The 15,769-nt window shown below is 43.6% G+C and overlaps 1 protein-coding gene and 2 long non-coding RNA genes across 3 annotated transcripts in view; 2 read left to right on the top strand and 1 right to left on the bottom strand.

Moving 5' to 3' along the window:
* Positions 1–15,769, top strand: part of LOC119131444 — a 546,859-nt gene that overhangs the window by 122,130 nt on the left and 408,960 nt on the right. The window lies entirely within an intron of this gene.
* The window catches only part of LOC119131419 (SWI/SNF-related matrix-associated actin-dependent regulator of chromatin subfamily B member 1), an 82,159-nt gene continuing 69,784 nt past the window's right edge, over positions 3,395–15,769 (bottom strand). Inside the window, exons 8-9 of the mRNA XM_037265879.1 lie at positions 8,137–8,268; positions 3,395–4,464 (exon numbers count right to left, since the gene is read on the bottom strand). Coding sequence (XP_037121774.1) covers positions 4,425–4,464; positions 8,137–8,268 — 172 coding nt within the window. The 3' untranslated portion in view covers positions 3,395–4,424. The remainder of the gene's footprint in view (positions 4,465–8,136; positions 8,269–15,769) is intronic.
* On the top strand, positions 8,779–13,401 carry LOC119131454. The gene is made up of 2 exons (XR_005099666.1): positions 8,779–8,858; positions 13,320–13,401. It is a non-coding gene; the product is annotated as an uncharacterized LOC119131454 (long non-coding RNA).

Here is a 15,769-nt window from a genome sequence, read left to right as displayed (position 1 = left end):
ATTTATCTTTTCCTTGGGTGTAACTAAAACTTGTCTGAGTTTTGTGTGTAGGATGACCAGTGGATTGATGTTCCATTTATTTTTTGTATTTGTGTTTGGGACAAGGAAATGACATCAAAAGGAATGTGAAAAAGAGACCAACAGACAAACGAGCAATAAAACAACAAGCCGAGAAAGAAAATCTCAAATCAGCCATATTCGATCACCCTGTGTCCAAATTTACAGGCTGCGTCCTCAAAGGCCAGTTTTCAGGCTACATGATGTCATTTCTGGGCGCAAGCGCCCCTGCTGTCTGGCCAAACCAAGAACCACCTAACCCTCATAAACAACCAGTAAGACACGTCACTTCCCCATCTTGTGACACTTCTGAGGAAGGCGACAGGAAGTAGCCAAAACATGTAAAGCAAAGATAAAACTTTTTTCTGTTTGACCAAAATAACCATTTAACACAGTAAACGGAAAGGACAGTATGAACCTTCACAAACGATAGGTCCTTCAAAATTACTCATGGTGGATTGCTTCAACGTTGATTAGGTTTCACAGCTATATTTACTAGCTATATTTATTATATAATTGAAAATGACCAAAGCTATGACTGTAAGTCATCTTAACTCAGTTATGTTCAAATTAATGTTACTTGAATGAGGGGGCCAGGATCGGGTCACAAGACAGTCTCCAGTCTCCACGTGAGGCAGGTCTGGAATTGGGGCCCGCAAGTATAAAAGCTGATGCCACTTCTTGTCTTTGTCTCTTATCTCTGGATGTCTCTTGCCTTTGGTCCCTCGGCTCCTCTCTTGCTGTGACTCTCCTGCCCTGGGCTTTGGCCTTTTATGACTCTTCTGGAATGCCAGAAGGCTGGGGCCTGTTCTTTTGTTTTCCCTGCTAGCACGCTGATAGGCTCATCCCAAGACTAAGTTGCACATGGTTTTTCCTTCTTTTTTTGCTCTGAGAACTATTTTTCTTTTGCCCTTGGCTGTGCGCCAGCACTGTTGGTCATGTTGCTACTGGTCTATTAAGACTAGGAGAGTGGGTTCTCCACATGTAAAACGGATGCGTGCCAGAATCTCTCCGATGCCCACACAGGGCCGGCCGGACACTGCAACAGCCAGGTGTGAAACCAACTCCTTCCTTCTTGGCTTGGCCAGCTGACTGCAGACCCACTCCAGAACCGCTTGCAGCTCATTCATCAAAAAAGACAATCAGTGAGTGGAACTTATCAAGGTATAAACTATCCATCCATTCATCCATCTTCTACCACTTATCTGGGATCGGGTCACGGGGCCTGGAACTTTAGGAGGGATGCCCAGACTTTCCTCTTCCCAACCACTTTGTCCAGCTCATCCCGGGGGATCCCAAGGCGTTCCCAGGTCAGCAGAGAGACATAGTCTCTCCACCACATCCTGGATCGTCCCCGGGGTCTCCTGCGGGTGGACATGCCCAGAACATCTCCCAGGGAAGGCGTCCATGAGGCATCCTAATGAGATGCCCAAGCCACCTCATCTGGCTCCTCTCAATGTGGAGGAGCAGCAGCTCGACTCCGAATCTCTCACAGATGACTGAGCTTCTCACCCTATCTCTAAGGGAGAGCCCGGACGCACTGTGGAGAGAACTCATTTCAGCCGCTTGTATCTGGGATCTTGTTCTTTTGGTCACGAACCATAGCTCATGACCATAGGTGAGGGTAGGAGCGTAGATCGACCGGTAAATCGAGAGCTTCGCTTTTCGGCTAAGCTCCCTCTTCACCACAATGAACCGGTACAGAGTCCGCATAACAGCATAAGCTGCACCGATCCGCCTGTCGGAATCGCGCTCCATCCTGCTCTCGCTCGCAAACAAGACCCCAAGATACTTCTCCACTTGGGGCAGGATCTCATCCCCGACCCGGAGAGGACATTCCACCCTTTTCCGACTGAGGACCATGGTCTCAGATTTGGAGGTAGTGGTTTTCATCTTGACCGCGTCATACTCAGCTGCGAACCGCTCCAGTGAAAGCTGGACAACGGTGATGCAGGGACCGAACCACCTTTATCAGTGGGTTTGGCACCCCCGACAGAATTTCTCGAGGGACACGGTTGAACGCCTTCTGCAGGTCCACAAAACACATGTGGACTGGTTGTGTGAACTCCCATGAACCCTCGAGGATCCTGCCGAGGGTATAGAGCAGGGGTGGCATGCGGCTCCTTGCCTGGTTCCATGTGGCTCCTTGCCTGGTTTCATGCGGCTCCTTTACGTTCATATCAACCATTTTTTTGTTGTTGTTTTTTTGTGCGTGTTTGCTTCACTTGAGTTCAATATGGTATTTTTGTCAAACGCGCATGCGCATGAGGTGAAATCCCGCAAAGGAGGAGGGGCAAATCCATTTGAGGAAACAATTGTCAATTTCACTCTCAAAATGGCAGGGAAAAAATGCACAGCTAAACGTGGCCCATTTAAAACCGAGCAGCCTGGGGGCGATAGTTCATGTGTGCTCAAGTGTATGATGTGGCTCTTTGCAGTAACACAGTAAAACATGTGGGTCATAGTCTCTGACTGGTTGGCCACCCCTGGTATAGAGCCTGTCCACTGTTCCACGGCCAGAACGAATACCACACTGCTCAATCCGAAATTTTAACTCGCGATGGACCCTCCTCTCCAGCAACCCTGAATAGACCTTATCGGGGAGGCTGAGGAGTGTGATTCCTCTGTAGTTGGAACACACCCTGCGATTCCCCTTCTTAGAAAGGGGGACCACCACCCCAGTCTGCCAATCCAGAGGCACTGTCCCCGATTTCTACACAATGTAGAGGCGTGTCTGCCAGGACAGCCCCACAACATCAAGAGCCTTTAAGAACTCCGGGCGGACCTCATCCACCTCCGGGGCCCAGCCAACGAGGAGTTTTTTAACTACCTTAGTGACTTTGAAGCCCAGGCCCTGCTTCCACAATGAAAGGCGTCGGTGGAATTGAGGTCTTCGAAGTATTCGCCCCACCGACACACGACGTCCCGAGTCGAGGTCAGCAGCACACCGTCTCACAGTGTTAACCGTGCACTGCTTCCCCCTCCGGAGACATCGGATGGTGAACCATAATTTCCTTGAAGCCGTTTGAAGGTCATTCTCCACGACCTCGCCAAACTCCTCCCACACCCTGACTGTATCTGAAGTCTCTGTTACCTTTTGCAACTTTCAAAACGTACTGTATTTCCATTCTGCAGATGTTCTTGGTTCATTGATCATTTTGTTCTTTACTACTCCTTCAACAAGGGCAAAATCAACATGCAACATACTGTTTTTGTCTTCATTTTTAACCACAGAAATTCTACTTAAGTCCAATAAACGACTATAAATGCATGCTATACAATATATAAAAAAAAACAAGTTTGAGCAAGTGTTTTTATTGCAATATAAAACAAAAACGTTTTACAAAAAGAACGAGTTATGACGTACAGTGCCACAAGTAAAAATGCCCATAATTATTATTTCAACAATTTTGCCATGTAATAGCATACAATATGTGTTAACACATGCAACTAATCATTCCATTGATCAATGGCCTCTACATGTACACGTCTTGAGCCTAGCTGGAATCAACATGCATAGTGCTCATTATTTCTACCATTTTAAAAACAGCAAATAAGGCCACCAATAACAATTACACAGTTTTTTGGGGACTCATCAGCCATTCTACACACATTTTGTAATACAAGTATTTTGAACAACAAATTTGGCTTGCTCAGTGTTGAAATACTATATGATATACAATCAACATTAAACAGTTTATCAGGTAACCTAGCTTCAAGCACTTACATGATGTATGCAAATTAAATGCAAATTAAATGAGGTGATGAGTAAAACTGTCAATGCAAAAGTGAAGGATTTAGTTCTCAATAGGGAATTACAGATGTTTTTTAGCTAGTTTATGAAAAACTATCGATTTGCAGAGAAATACATGTGTGGATAATACAAATTGATGCATCAGTTACACCAACTACATAATATATTCATGGCATTGTCCATGCATGTGTAAATACCCTCAATAATATATTGGTCCTCGTAGAACATATTTGGGTGACAGATAGGTAAAGTTCATACGGACAGATTTTACTCCAATTATCTTAAAATATTGATCATTTGCAGCATAATTAAAATGTTTTGGCTATGGTCATTGTCCAAAGACATTTAAATCCTAGACAACTGAAACCTTTGTTGCTGAAGAGTTGTCACATTTTATCCTTGAATCACATTTTATCCTTCAAATGCAATTGGTATATGTGGTTATATGTGGGTCCTTTGTTCCAAAATGACTTCATTTTCCTCAAAGTGTGAGCACTGACTACATTGAGTATATTTATGGTGTGTGTATAAATGCATGTGTGAGCATTCTCAATAACTTTTGGGTCTCCAGAGGTTGTCTTCCAGATCATCAGCCATCACTTCAAATTTCTTTCTACCAGGATGGAACAGTGTTGGCCAGTCGTCTCATACGTCTACAAAGACACATTACATTCCAGTATGTACAATTTGCAGAATAATACAAATATTCAGGCTATGGTCATAGTTCAAAACTTTAAACAGATTTATTGTTGAAAATATGTTAACATTTATCATTATTTATCACAGGGTGGGGGACATTTCAGAGGTAGTCATATGTAAACCGTTTGTTCTGAAATCTGTCATTTTTCTTACAGTATCAGAAGATTGTTGGCTGGAGCTATGGTGTTCATCTTGGCTTGGCAAAGTATTTTTTCCAATAAAAGTAAATCTCTTGACTTGCTGACAGTTGCAGCTGTCATTCCAGCCTTCATAAAAAACAATCAACATACGTAGTATGACATTTCCCTTTACTGGAAAAAAAATATTGTTTGAAAAAAGGAAGCCTAAAACCAATGATTGAATGGAGTTGTAGTTGAAGTTAGAAGAGAGAAATCTCTTAACTTGCTGACAGTTGCAGTTGTCATTCCAGCCTTCATAAATAACAGTCAGCATAGTATGACATTTCTCTTTACTATTAAAAACTATTGTTTGAAAAAAATAAGCCTAAAACCATCGATTGTACAGAGACTGAACTGCCCTTATCAAGGGGTTAGGTGCCCCATACTCCTGCAGCACCCCACACAGAACTCCTCGAGAGGCACAGTCGAACGGCTCCTTCAAGTCCACAAAGCACATGCTGTGAGAACTCCCATGCTCCCCCGAGGACCCTGCCGAGGGTGTAGAGCTAATTCACTGTTCCACAGCCAGGACAAAAACAACATTGAGCCCCTTGAATCTGAGATTCGACCTCCCGATGGACCCTCCTCTCCATCACCCCGTAATAGACCTTACCAGGGAGGCTGAAGAGTGTGATTGCAGTTGGAACGCTCCCTCCGATCCCCATTCTTGAAAAGGGGAACCACCCGCGTCTGCCAATCCACAGTAACTGACCCCGATGTCCACACGGTGTTGTAGAGGCGTGTCAAACAGGACACCCCTACAACATCCAGAGGCTTTTTTGCTTGACAAGGTAAATCACACTTCAAGTCAACTTGCAATGCACCGATACCCTCCAGCGGCTAACAAGAAACACTACGTGTTGTAAATTTTGATCCAATGATTTGTAAATTCATAAATGATACATATACCGTTTCTACTTTGCAGATCTTCGTTTATCGCGGGTGGTTCTTGAATGCATCTCCCACGAAAAATGAGGGATCACTGTATACAGTACACACATACTGCTTCCACCTTCTGGGACGCCAGATGGTGGACCAGAATTTATTCTAAGCCATCCGGAAGTCCTTTTCCACGGGCTTGCTAAACTTCTCCCAAGAGTTTTTGCTTCAGCGACCGCCGAAGCTGTGTTTTGTTTGGCCGTCAGCTACTTCCAGAGAGTCACAGGCCAAAGTGGCCCGGTAGGACTCTTTCTTCAGCTTGACTGCTTGCTAGCGGGTTGGGGATTGCTGCCACAACAGGGACCGACTACCTTACGGCCACAGCTCTGATCGGCCACTTCAACAACGGAGGCACGTAACATGGTCCACTCAGACGATTGTCCCCCGCATCCCCCAGGATGCCGGAGATGGGAGTTGAAACTCTGACAGGATTCTGCCAAATGTTCTCTGCAAACGCTCACAATACGTTTGGGTCTGCCAGGTCAAACCGGCATCTTTCCCAACCATCTGAGCAAAGTCACAAGCAGGTTGGGATCGGTTGATAGCTCCGCCTCTTTCTTCACCAGAGTGTCCAAAACATGCGGCTACAAATCCAAGGACACAACTACAGTAGATCATTGAACTACGGCAAAGGTTTCCTGGTGCCAAGTGCACATATGCTTGAACAAGGCGTTATGGACAATCCATGGCGCATACAAAAAAACACTTGGGTTCTGATCGTGGAGGCCATTCCTCCGTGTCACTGCCCACATAAGCATTAAAGTCTCAAGGCAGAACGATGGACTCCTAAGGGGAAGTGCTCTCAAACACACCCTCCAAGGACTCTAAAAAGGGTGGCATTCTGATTTTCTGTGTGGTGATAATCAAAAGCAACAATCGGGATCCGTACTTCCCACCCAAAGGCAAAGGGAGGCTACCCTCTCATTCACCGAGGTGAACCCCAATATACAGGTGCCAAGCCGGAGTGAGGGGGTAGGGTAGGTATACCCATTCCTGGTCGGCGCCATTCAACGTGGACAACTCCAGAGTGGAAGCGAGTCCTGCCCCTCTTGAGAGGACTGGTAGCAGAGCCCAAGCTGTGTGAAGGCGAGCATGACTATATCCTGTCAGAACCGCTTTGCCTCGCACGCCAGAGAGATGACATTCTATATCCCTAGAGCAGTGGTTCTTAACCTTGTTGGATGTACCGAACCCCACCAGTTTCATATGCGCATTCGCCGAACCCCTCGTTACTGAAAAATATTTTTTTTGAAATTCAAGACATAGATGATTTTTACTAGTGCACAAAATGAGCCGTGCATGAACATCACCTTGCTCAAAGAACAAAACCAACACTATGCATGACCGCACAACAAATTACATACTGGCAAATCAGAATTTACACAATAAATTAGGTTTGTTCGGACCTCCACAGTGGAGGCTCTGTCGAACCCTTGAGACCGACTCGCTGAACCCCTAGGGTTTGATCGAACCCAGGTTAAGAACCACTGCCCGAGAGCTAGTTTCTGTAGTCGGGGATTGGACCGCCAAGGTTCCACTCCCTTTGGCAACTGCCCAGCTCATTAAAGCACCCGACTCCTTTGGCCCTCCCACAGGCGCTCTCCCCGTCAAGCCCCAACCTCAGGCCTGGCTCCAGAGGGGAGCCCTGGTGACCTGGGAAAGGGAAAACGTCAATTTATGTTATTCATCAAATCAGGTCTATGAACCATGCTTGGTCTGGTCCCTCACATAGGGACCTGTTTGCCATGGGTGATAGATACTGCCAGCGGCATACAACCTCAGACCATTTAGCGCCCAGGATCATTGAGACACGAAATCCCCTCCACCACAGTAAGGCTGATGAAGGGCGGGGCAGCTATGTATATTGTCCAAGATATTAAGTAGCATGACTAATTTCTCATTCACTGGCATCCTCATAGGGGGAGGCCTACAGACCAAAATATTGGGAACATCTCGGATTCTTGTCCCTGCGCATCCACAATGAGCCTTATTGACCAAAAATTAGGTGCACCCCATATTCTTGTCTGCAGGCATCCCGGTCATATTCGCCAAAATATTGGGTAGACCTAGGATACTTTTTTTCTTACTTGAGTTCTGGTTTCTTTGCGTCCTTCTTTCTTACTTCCTTGTTTCCATAATTTGTATTTTCTTTGCCTCCTAGTTTCCTTTCTTCCTTGATTCATTTCCTTGTTTTCTTGCTTTATTTCTTTGTTTCCTTGCTTTTGTCATTCCTTGTTCCTTCCTTTTGCAGTTTATTCATGTATCCATTATCTGAACCGCTTATTCTATTCCACTGTTTCTATTTAACCTCTCAGCCTTTACATGCAATTCCTCCAGAAATTTAAAATTAATTAATAAAATTATGTGGCCGGCCAGATCTGGTCCTTAGGCCTTGAGTTTGACACCTGTGCGATAAGTTATGTCACGTTTGGAATATCAATGTGAACCCCAATTATATATTTATACTGTGCACACAGTAAGCCCCAAGTGTGAATCCATGTGCCTCACCTTGTGTTTCTGTCTTGGTCTCGGATCTTCTTCTCCATTTCAGCATCTGTGAGTGTCTCCAACAAAGGACACCACTGGTCTGCATCACCTGTGTTACGAATGGCAATCTCTACTGTTGGGAGTGGGTTCTCACTGCAAGCAATTCAGAAAACAGTCCAATCACAGTTTATCACAATAGTGGACTTGTGGTGAGAATAACGGTAGCTTTAAACGCAATGTTGTGGCCTATTTTAGGGGTACCGACAATTTTTCAGCATGTGAGCTACTTATAAAATGACCAAGTCAAAATGATCTACCCACTAGAAAAATGCAAAACATCTCTACTATCAAATATATTGAGGATTCTTTATATGTACAGTGTATGACAATGTACCTTACAAAATCATATGAGCCAACATTGTCCAACAAAACGTAATTCACCATGAACATTTTTTTTTGTAATTACTTGACTTGACTTTGATGACTTGCACCGAATTGAATCAACCATGGATGAATAACCTGGACGCTAGCTGCTGACAACCAGCCTCAAGCACACATTCAAGTTTGATTTTAGCTTTTTTTATTCAAGTTCATTCACCTCTCTCAGCTCGCTTTTCAGCGGGAAGTCGATGTCATATTTCCCATGAACAGTCCCAAAATGCCTCTCTACATTTCCCTTCTTTGGTGCTGCAATTATGGCAGATGAGGCAAACGCACTTTGAAAATGACATTGTGAAACAAAGGTTCACCTCCTACTCCGTACGAAAGTGATCCATTTTTGTCTTCTTACTTGGTTCAGTTCCGCCACTCATATTTGATGACAAAAGCTTTCTTTAGTTAAAAAGAAAAAAAAAACTCGCTGACGAGCTTGTTCATTTGCTGCACTGAGCGCCGTTGTTTGCATACGTGCAGTGCCCTAGTAAATGTAAAAAAAATTCTGTCATCTGACGCTACGTTCGTCAAACATGGCGCTGCACACTGAGGGGTAAACAGAGTGCATTTAAAAATTGCTGTTTCCAACCCAAATCTTTCCAAGTGCCTGGCTGCCCTGTTAATCAATCAAGGACGGATGATAGTCTGACGTCTATATTTTTTAATGTCATGCGATCTACTATTACTATCTTTGCGATTGACTAAGTACGGCCACTATTACTACTACAAGTACCATGACTACAATTATAAGTCATATACGTACATATACAAGTACTAAAAGTACTACTGCTACAGGTACGACTACTACTACTACCACAAGTACAAGTACTATCGTATTTTCCGGACTATAAATCGCTCCTGAGTATAAGTCTCACCAGCCATAAAATGCATAATGAAAAAGAAAAAAGTCACACCGGAGTATAATTCGCATTTTAATTTTTTTTTTAATTTATTTGATAAAATGCAACACCAATAACAGACATGAATAGGCAACAACAGGCTGAACGGTACGATATGCTAACATTACATAAACACAAACAAGGAATTGAGAATGTGCCTGACGTAACATATTAAGAGTTATTCAAATAACTATAACATAAATAAGTTCATCGAACCATCTGTGTCACTCCAAATCATTAAAGCCCAAATATGACGGTAATAAATTTGACAGTTTTATGTTTTACTTATTTAATTATGGTCTATATAAAGTGGAACAACGCTGCTTTTGTCTGAACTCCTCGTTTTGATACCATCATATGTCCCTCTTTTCTACTTGTTCTGAGGTGCGGCTCAGAGCAAGCCGTTTTAGTCCGGTCCCTTTAAATGCAAATGAGATACTTTACACCCCCACAACCCCCAGGACCAAAGATGTGCGCCTCCCTTTCCGGTCGTTATATTTACATTTTTTTTAGCCAAAGTAGCGTTTACTTTTTATTTTTTTGCTTTATTCAAACGAGGTAGCGTTTATTTGCGCCGCAAACTTTTTAATTGATTAAAAGATATCAATGACAGTAGACTAGTCCATACAACCATACATGACACATAATAAAATAAATCTCACAATATTTATGAACGGTTTGTAAACAAGCACTGCATTCATGCTACGAATTAAGCTAATGCTAGTGCTAGCGTTAGCGAGAAACTAACGAAGGCATTAAACACTTTGTGTTACCCAAGAATAATACAGCACCTTCGAGGCAATTCATCTGATGCAACTACTCAAAATACACCCACAAGAAGTGAAACACTTATTGATACACAATGTATGTATGTTAATAATAAAGGGTGACACTACTTCATGGATTTTCACATATCGCAGGTGGTCTTGGAACCAATTATCCGCGATAAACGAGGGATTACTGCAATAGCCAATGCATGTTTTCAACATTTTGAAAATAATAGTAAATGTTACAATTTATTTTGTTTTCTCCTCTCATTTTCACCTTATTTTTACATTTTCACATTTGAAATACCCACAAAAATAGAGGATTATTTTCTTTATTTTCAGCTCCACTACTCGGATTAAAACAAAAATCTGTTGACAAAGTTTTTTCAGGACAAATCATATTCCCCGTTCATTTAAGTGCTATGACCCACATAGACAGCAGTTCCTTTTTGCCAAACAGTTGCGTCTAAAAAGTTTTCATGTAAAAAAGAGTATAGTGTGTACATGCCCTTAGCTCAATAGACCTAGTTTTCTAATACAGTATTCAAAGACTAAGAACGTTTCAATCCAATCCACATTAATATCCCAGACCATTTTTTAAAGAAGAGGGTAATGTTGAACAGATTTCTATTGTAGTTTGCTCTTACAGTGAGGCAAAAAATTATTTAGTTAGCCACCAATTGTGCAAGTTCTCCCACTTACAAGATGAGAGATGCCTGAAATTTTCATCATAGGTACACTTCAACTATGAGAGACAAAAGGAAAAAAAAATCCGGAAAATCACATTGTCTGATTTTCAAGGAATTTATTTACGAATTATGGTGGAAAATAAGTACCGTAATTTCCAGACTATAAGTCGCTCCGGAGTACAAGTCGCATCAGCCATAAAATGCCCAAAAAAGTAAAAAAAAAACATATATAAGTCGCTCCGGAATATAAGTCGCATTTTGGGGGGCAATTTATTCGACAACATCCAACACCAAGAACTGTCATGAACGAGCAACAACAGGCTAAACGATAGGTATGCTAACGTGACATAAACACAAACTAAGAGCTGAGAACGGCCCTGACGTAAAATTCAGAGTTATTCAAAAAACTATTACATAAATAACACTTTAATAAAACCATCTGTGTCACTCCAATTCATTAAATCCATCGATCGTCCTTTGTCAACAATGCGTGCGCGCCGCTGACGGCGCTTGCACTTCAAAATATTCCACAGGCCCATATAACGATATATAAATTAGATATCAAATAACTATTATCTAAGCAATAGTATTATCAAACCATCTGTCCACTCTAAATCATTAAATCCATCGATCAAATTTCTCGTCCTTTGTCAACAACGCCGCGCGTGCGCCCTGACGTCAGCCTCGTCGTTAATCCACAGATCTACTATATAACTATATTGTAGCGTTAACAAAGTTCAAGGAAAGACGTGGGTTTGGTAAACGGCTCTTTATTTAACAAAACAAACTTCCAGGCGTGTGGCGGTGTGGACTTCCAGCCACGGAAGTGGAAGAGAGCTCCATAGAATAGGACCGGGCGTGCGTAAAAGCCATGACCGAGCCCTATCCACCGTCCCCGGCCGGCCACCCGGCCGAGCACCGGCCCCAGACTTCCATCCACGGAGGTGAAAGAGAGCTCCATAGAATAGGACCAGGCGTGCGTAAAAGCCATGACGAGCCCCATCCACCGTCCCCGGACAGCCACCCGGCCGAGCGCCGGCCCCAGACTTCCATCCACGGAGGTGAAAGAGAGCTCCATAGAATAGGACCGGGCGTGCGTAAAAGCCATAATAGTTTTTCAAACCTTCTGTGTCACTCCAAATCCTTAAATCCTTCAAACCTTTCGTCCGCCGTGTCACTTAGAAACAAAGCCGCTAATAATGCCGGTAGTACATGGGGTCCTTCGTCATCTTCGTCATCCCGTGATCAATCTTTGTCCTTTATGTAAACAACTGCCGCGCCGCGCCGCGCTGCTGACGTCACTTGAAATTCAAATTACAGTAAAGTGTGTCTGACTTCATAACACCAAGTCGGGTTGTTGTGATGCGTCTAGTGTGTTGGTGGAGTGTCCAGTGCATGTCACTTCTCACTGTCAACCCTCACCGCTGGCTAGCAGTATGCGAACGGGAGAGCCGAGTGCGTAAGTCTCTCCCTGCCAGTACATAGCCTCTCTAACAGCAAGCCCTATGTAGTGCCTCCACGCGGCGACACATGGTAACTGGGTACAACACGGACCCAGGCTAAACTACAAGGGACTCGGAGGAGGTTTGGCCCCTAGACGTGCGGCACGCAGGCCCACCGGTGTGTGGACACGCCCTGGTGCCCACGAACCAGCCCCCAACTATGGGTTAAATAGTACCACTGCCCAGTGGGCTCCTCGGGAGAGGAATGGGCTAAGGGAGTCAACCCCGACAGAAAATCAATTTCCCTTTGGGTTAGCGTCAGGAAGGGCATCCGGCTGTAAAAAGTTTTGCTCCAAAAATTCTCAGTATGGCTAGAGACGGCCATATCGAGAACCCAGTCCAACCCAGCGGCAGCCTGGAAAGCGGACTTTAAAACGATGATGATGATGATGATGAGTAATCCCTTGCTACATCGCGGTTCGTTTATCGCGGTTTCACTTTTTTTTGGGGGGGAAAATATTTGAAAAAAAACACATAAGTCGCTCCTTATTATAAGTCGCCCCCCCACCCAAACTATGAAAAAAAAACGCGACTTATAGTCCGAAAATTACGGTAGTTGATCAATAACAAAAGTTCATATTAATACTTTTGTTATATACTCTTTGTTGGCAATGACAGTGGTCAAACGTTTTCTGTAAGTCTTCACAAGGTTTTCACACACCGTTGCTGGTATTTTGGCCCATTCCTCCATGCATATCTCGAGAGTGATGTTTTGGGGCTGTCGCTGGGCAACACGGACTTTCAACTCCCGCCAAAGATTTTCTATGGGGTTGAGATCTGGAGACTGGCTAGGCCACAGACAATGAAATGCTTCTTACGAAGCCACTCCTTTGTTGCCCGGGCGGTGTGTTTGGCATCATTGTCATGCTGAAAGACCCAGCCACATTTCAACTTCAATGCCCTTGCTGATGGAAGTTGGTTTTCACTCAAAATCTCACGTTACATGGCCCCATTCATTCTTTCCTTTTGACGGATCAGTCGTCCTGGTCCCCTTGCAAAAAAACAGCCCCAAAGCATGCTGTTTCCACCCCCACGCTTCACAGTAGGTATGGATGCAACTCTGCATTCTTTCTCCTCCAAACATGACGAGTTGAGTTGTTACCAAAGAGTTCTATTTTGGTTTCATCAGACCATATGACATTGTCCCAATCCTCTTCTGGATCATCCAAATGCTGTCTAGCAAACTTCAGACGAGCCTGGACATGTACTGGCTTAAGCAGGGGGACACGTCTGGCACTTCAGAATTTGAGTCCCTGGCGGCGTCGTGTGTTATTGATGGTAGTCTTTGTTGCTTTGGTCCCAGCTCTCTGCAGGTCATTCACGAGGTGCCCCCGTGTGGTTCTGGGATTTTTGTTCACCGTTCTTGTGATCATTTTGACCCCACAGGATGAAATATTGCATGGAGCTCCAGATCAAGGGAGTGGTCTTGTATGTCTTCCATTTTCTAATAATTGCTCCCACAGTTGATTTCTTCACACCAAGCTGCTGACATATAGCAGATTCAGTCTTCCCAGCCTGGTGCAGGTCTACAATTTTGTTTCTGGTGTCCTTTGACAGCTCTTTGGTCTTGGCCATTGTAGCCCAGCGACAGCCCTAAAACCTCACTGCTCTCGAGGAGATCTGCATGGAGGAATGGGCCGAAATACCAACAACTGTGTGGGAAAACCTTGTGAAGACTTACAGAAAACGTTTGACCTCTGTCTTTGCCAACAAAGAGTATATAACAAAGTATTAATATGAACTTTTGTTATTGAACAAATACATATTTTCCAACATACCGTATTTTCACGACCAAAGGGCGCACCGTACTAAAAAGCGCAGTCTCAGTTGTGTGCCATTACTGTATTTAACACACACATAAGGCGCACCGCATCATAGGGCGCATGCATGCCATGATTTAAGGTAAACAAAAAACGGTTGTACTTTATTCTACTGTTTAACCATGTACTCTACTGTACTCACATTATTGTTGATCGATGTTCATACGCAAATCCATCCAAGTCCTCATCTTCTGTATCCAAATTAAACAATTGGTACATTCATTTTTGTATATTAATTTAGGATTATAATTTTTTTGTATTTATTATTTTCCCAACATGCACAACTTTCAAGCAAGTGTAACACATGATTTAGTAACCAATTGGTACTTTCATTTTTGTATATCAATACAGGGATTATAATTTTTTTGTATTTATTATTTTCCCAACATGCTGTAACAATGTACATATTTATGTTTTAACCTGCTTAAGTTTTTGTTTGTGAATTGTTCCTTTTTCGCAGGAGCAGATAAAGAAAAGGAGAGAACGAGAGTGCCTGATTGGTTGTTAAAAAATAATAAAGATCCAGTCGAACACAGTCCTGCCTATCGGTGATTTTTTAGCAAGGAAGGCACCAGAAAGATACATCACTGAGTGCTAATTGTAATCCACCATACAACGGCCCCCAAAAACCAAGGTACCACAACATTTAAAGATTACACTAGCATTGATGGTACATCAACCGGGCTGTTAGCGACTTTAACAACCCAAAGAAGGCCACAATATCTCATAGAGAAGGAAATAACTCCCAAAATAGTAATTCAGTAATGTTCTGTCTCTTCTGTGTGTGAATTATTCGGCACGATTTGCCTGGCGGAGGGACATGCGATCAACACACCACTTTTCTCCCCAGTGACCGTGTCATATATCCCTCCGCCCAGCAAAGCGGTGCCGCACAACAGCGGTCCACAGCCTTTTTACGAGTTTATAAAAGTGATCAAGTCATCACAAAAATCACGGAAAAAATCCTATATAAGCCCCCCATGACGGTTTGTGTATAAAAGCTTCCTTTCAGTAAAGTCCGTCTTGATCTCGTTCTGTCTCTTCTTTGTGCGAATTATACGGCACTATTTGCCTGGTGGATGGACATGCGATCAACACACCACTTTTCTCCCCAGTGACCGTATCACATATCCCTCCGCCCAGCAAAGCGGTGCCGCACAACAGCAGCGGTCCACAGCCTTTTTACGACTGTATAAAAGTGATCAAGTCATCACAAAAATCACGGAAAAATCCTTCTTTTGTCCCCCATAATGACGGTTTGTGTATAAAAGCTTCCTTTCAGTAATGTCCGTCTTGATCTCGTTCTGTCTCTTCTTTGTGTGAATTATACGGCCTTTTTACGAGTGTATAAAAGTGATCAAGAATTTGAGAAAAAAGTCGCGGTTTATAGTCCAAAATTTGCGGTACCTAAAAAAATAGAGAATTTAATTTGAGGGCCCCTTTAAACGCCCTAACCCAGGGGTCACCAAACTACGGCCCGCGGGCCGGATACGGCCCACGGGACCGTTTAATCCGGCCCGCCAACCCTGAACAAATTGTATTATT

Source organism: Syngnathus acus, chromosome 12, assembly GCF_901709675.1.
Source record: "Syngnathus acus chromosome 12, fSynAcu1.2, whole genome shotgun sequence".
NCBI classification, from domain to species: domain Eukaryota; kingdom Metazoa; phylum Chordata; class Actinopteri; order Syngnathiformes; family Syngnathidae; genus Syngnathus; species Syngnathus acus.
This window is presented reverse-complemented; position numbering and strand designations above follow the sequence as displayed.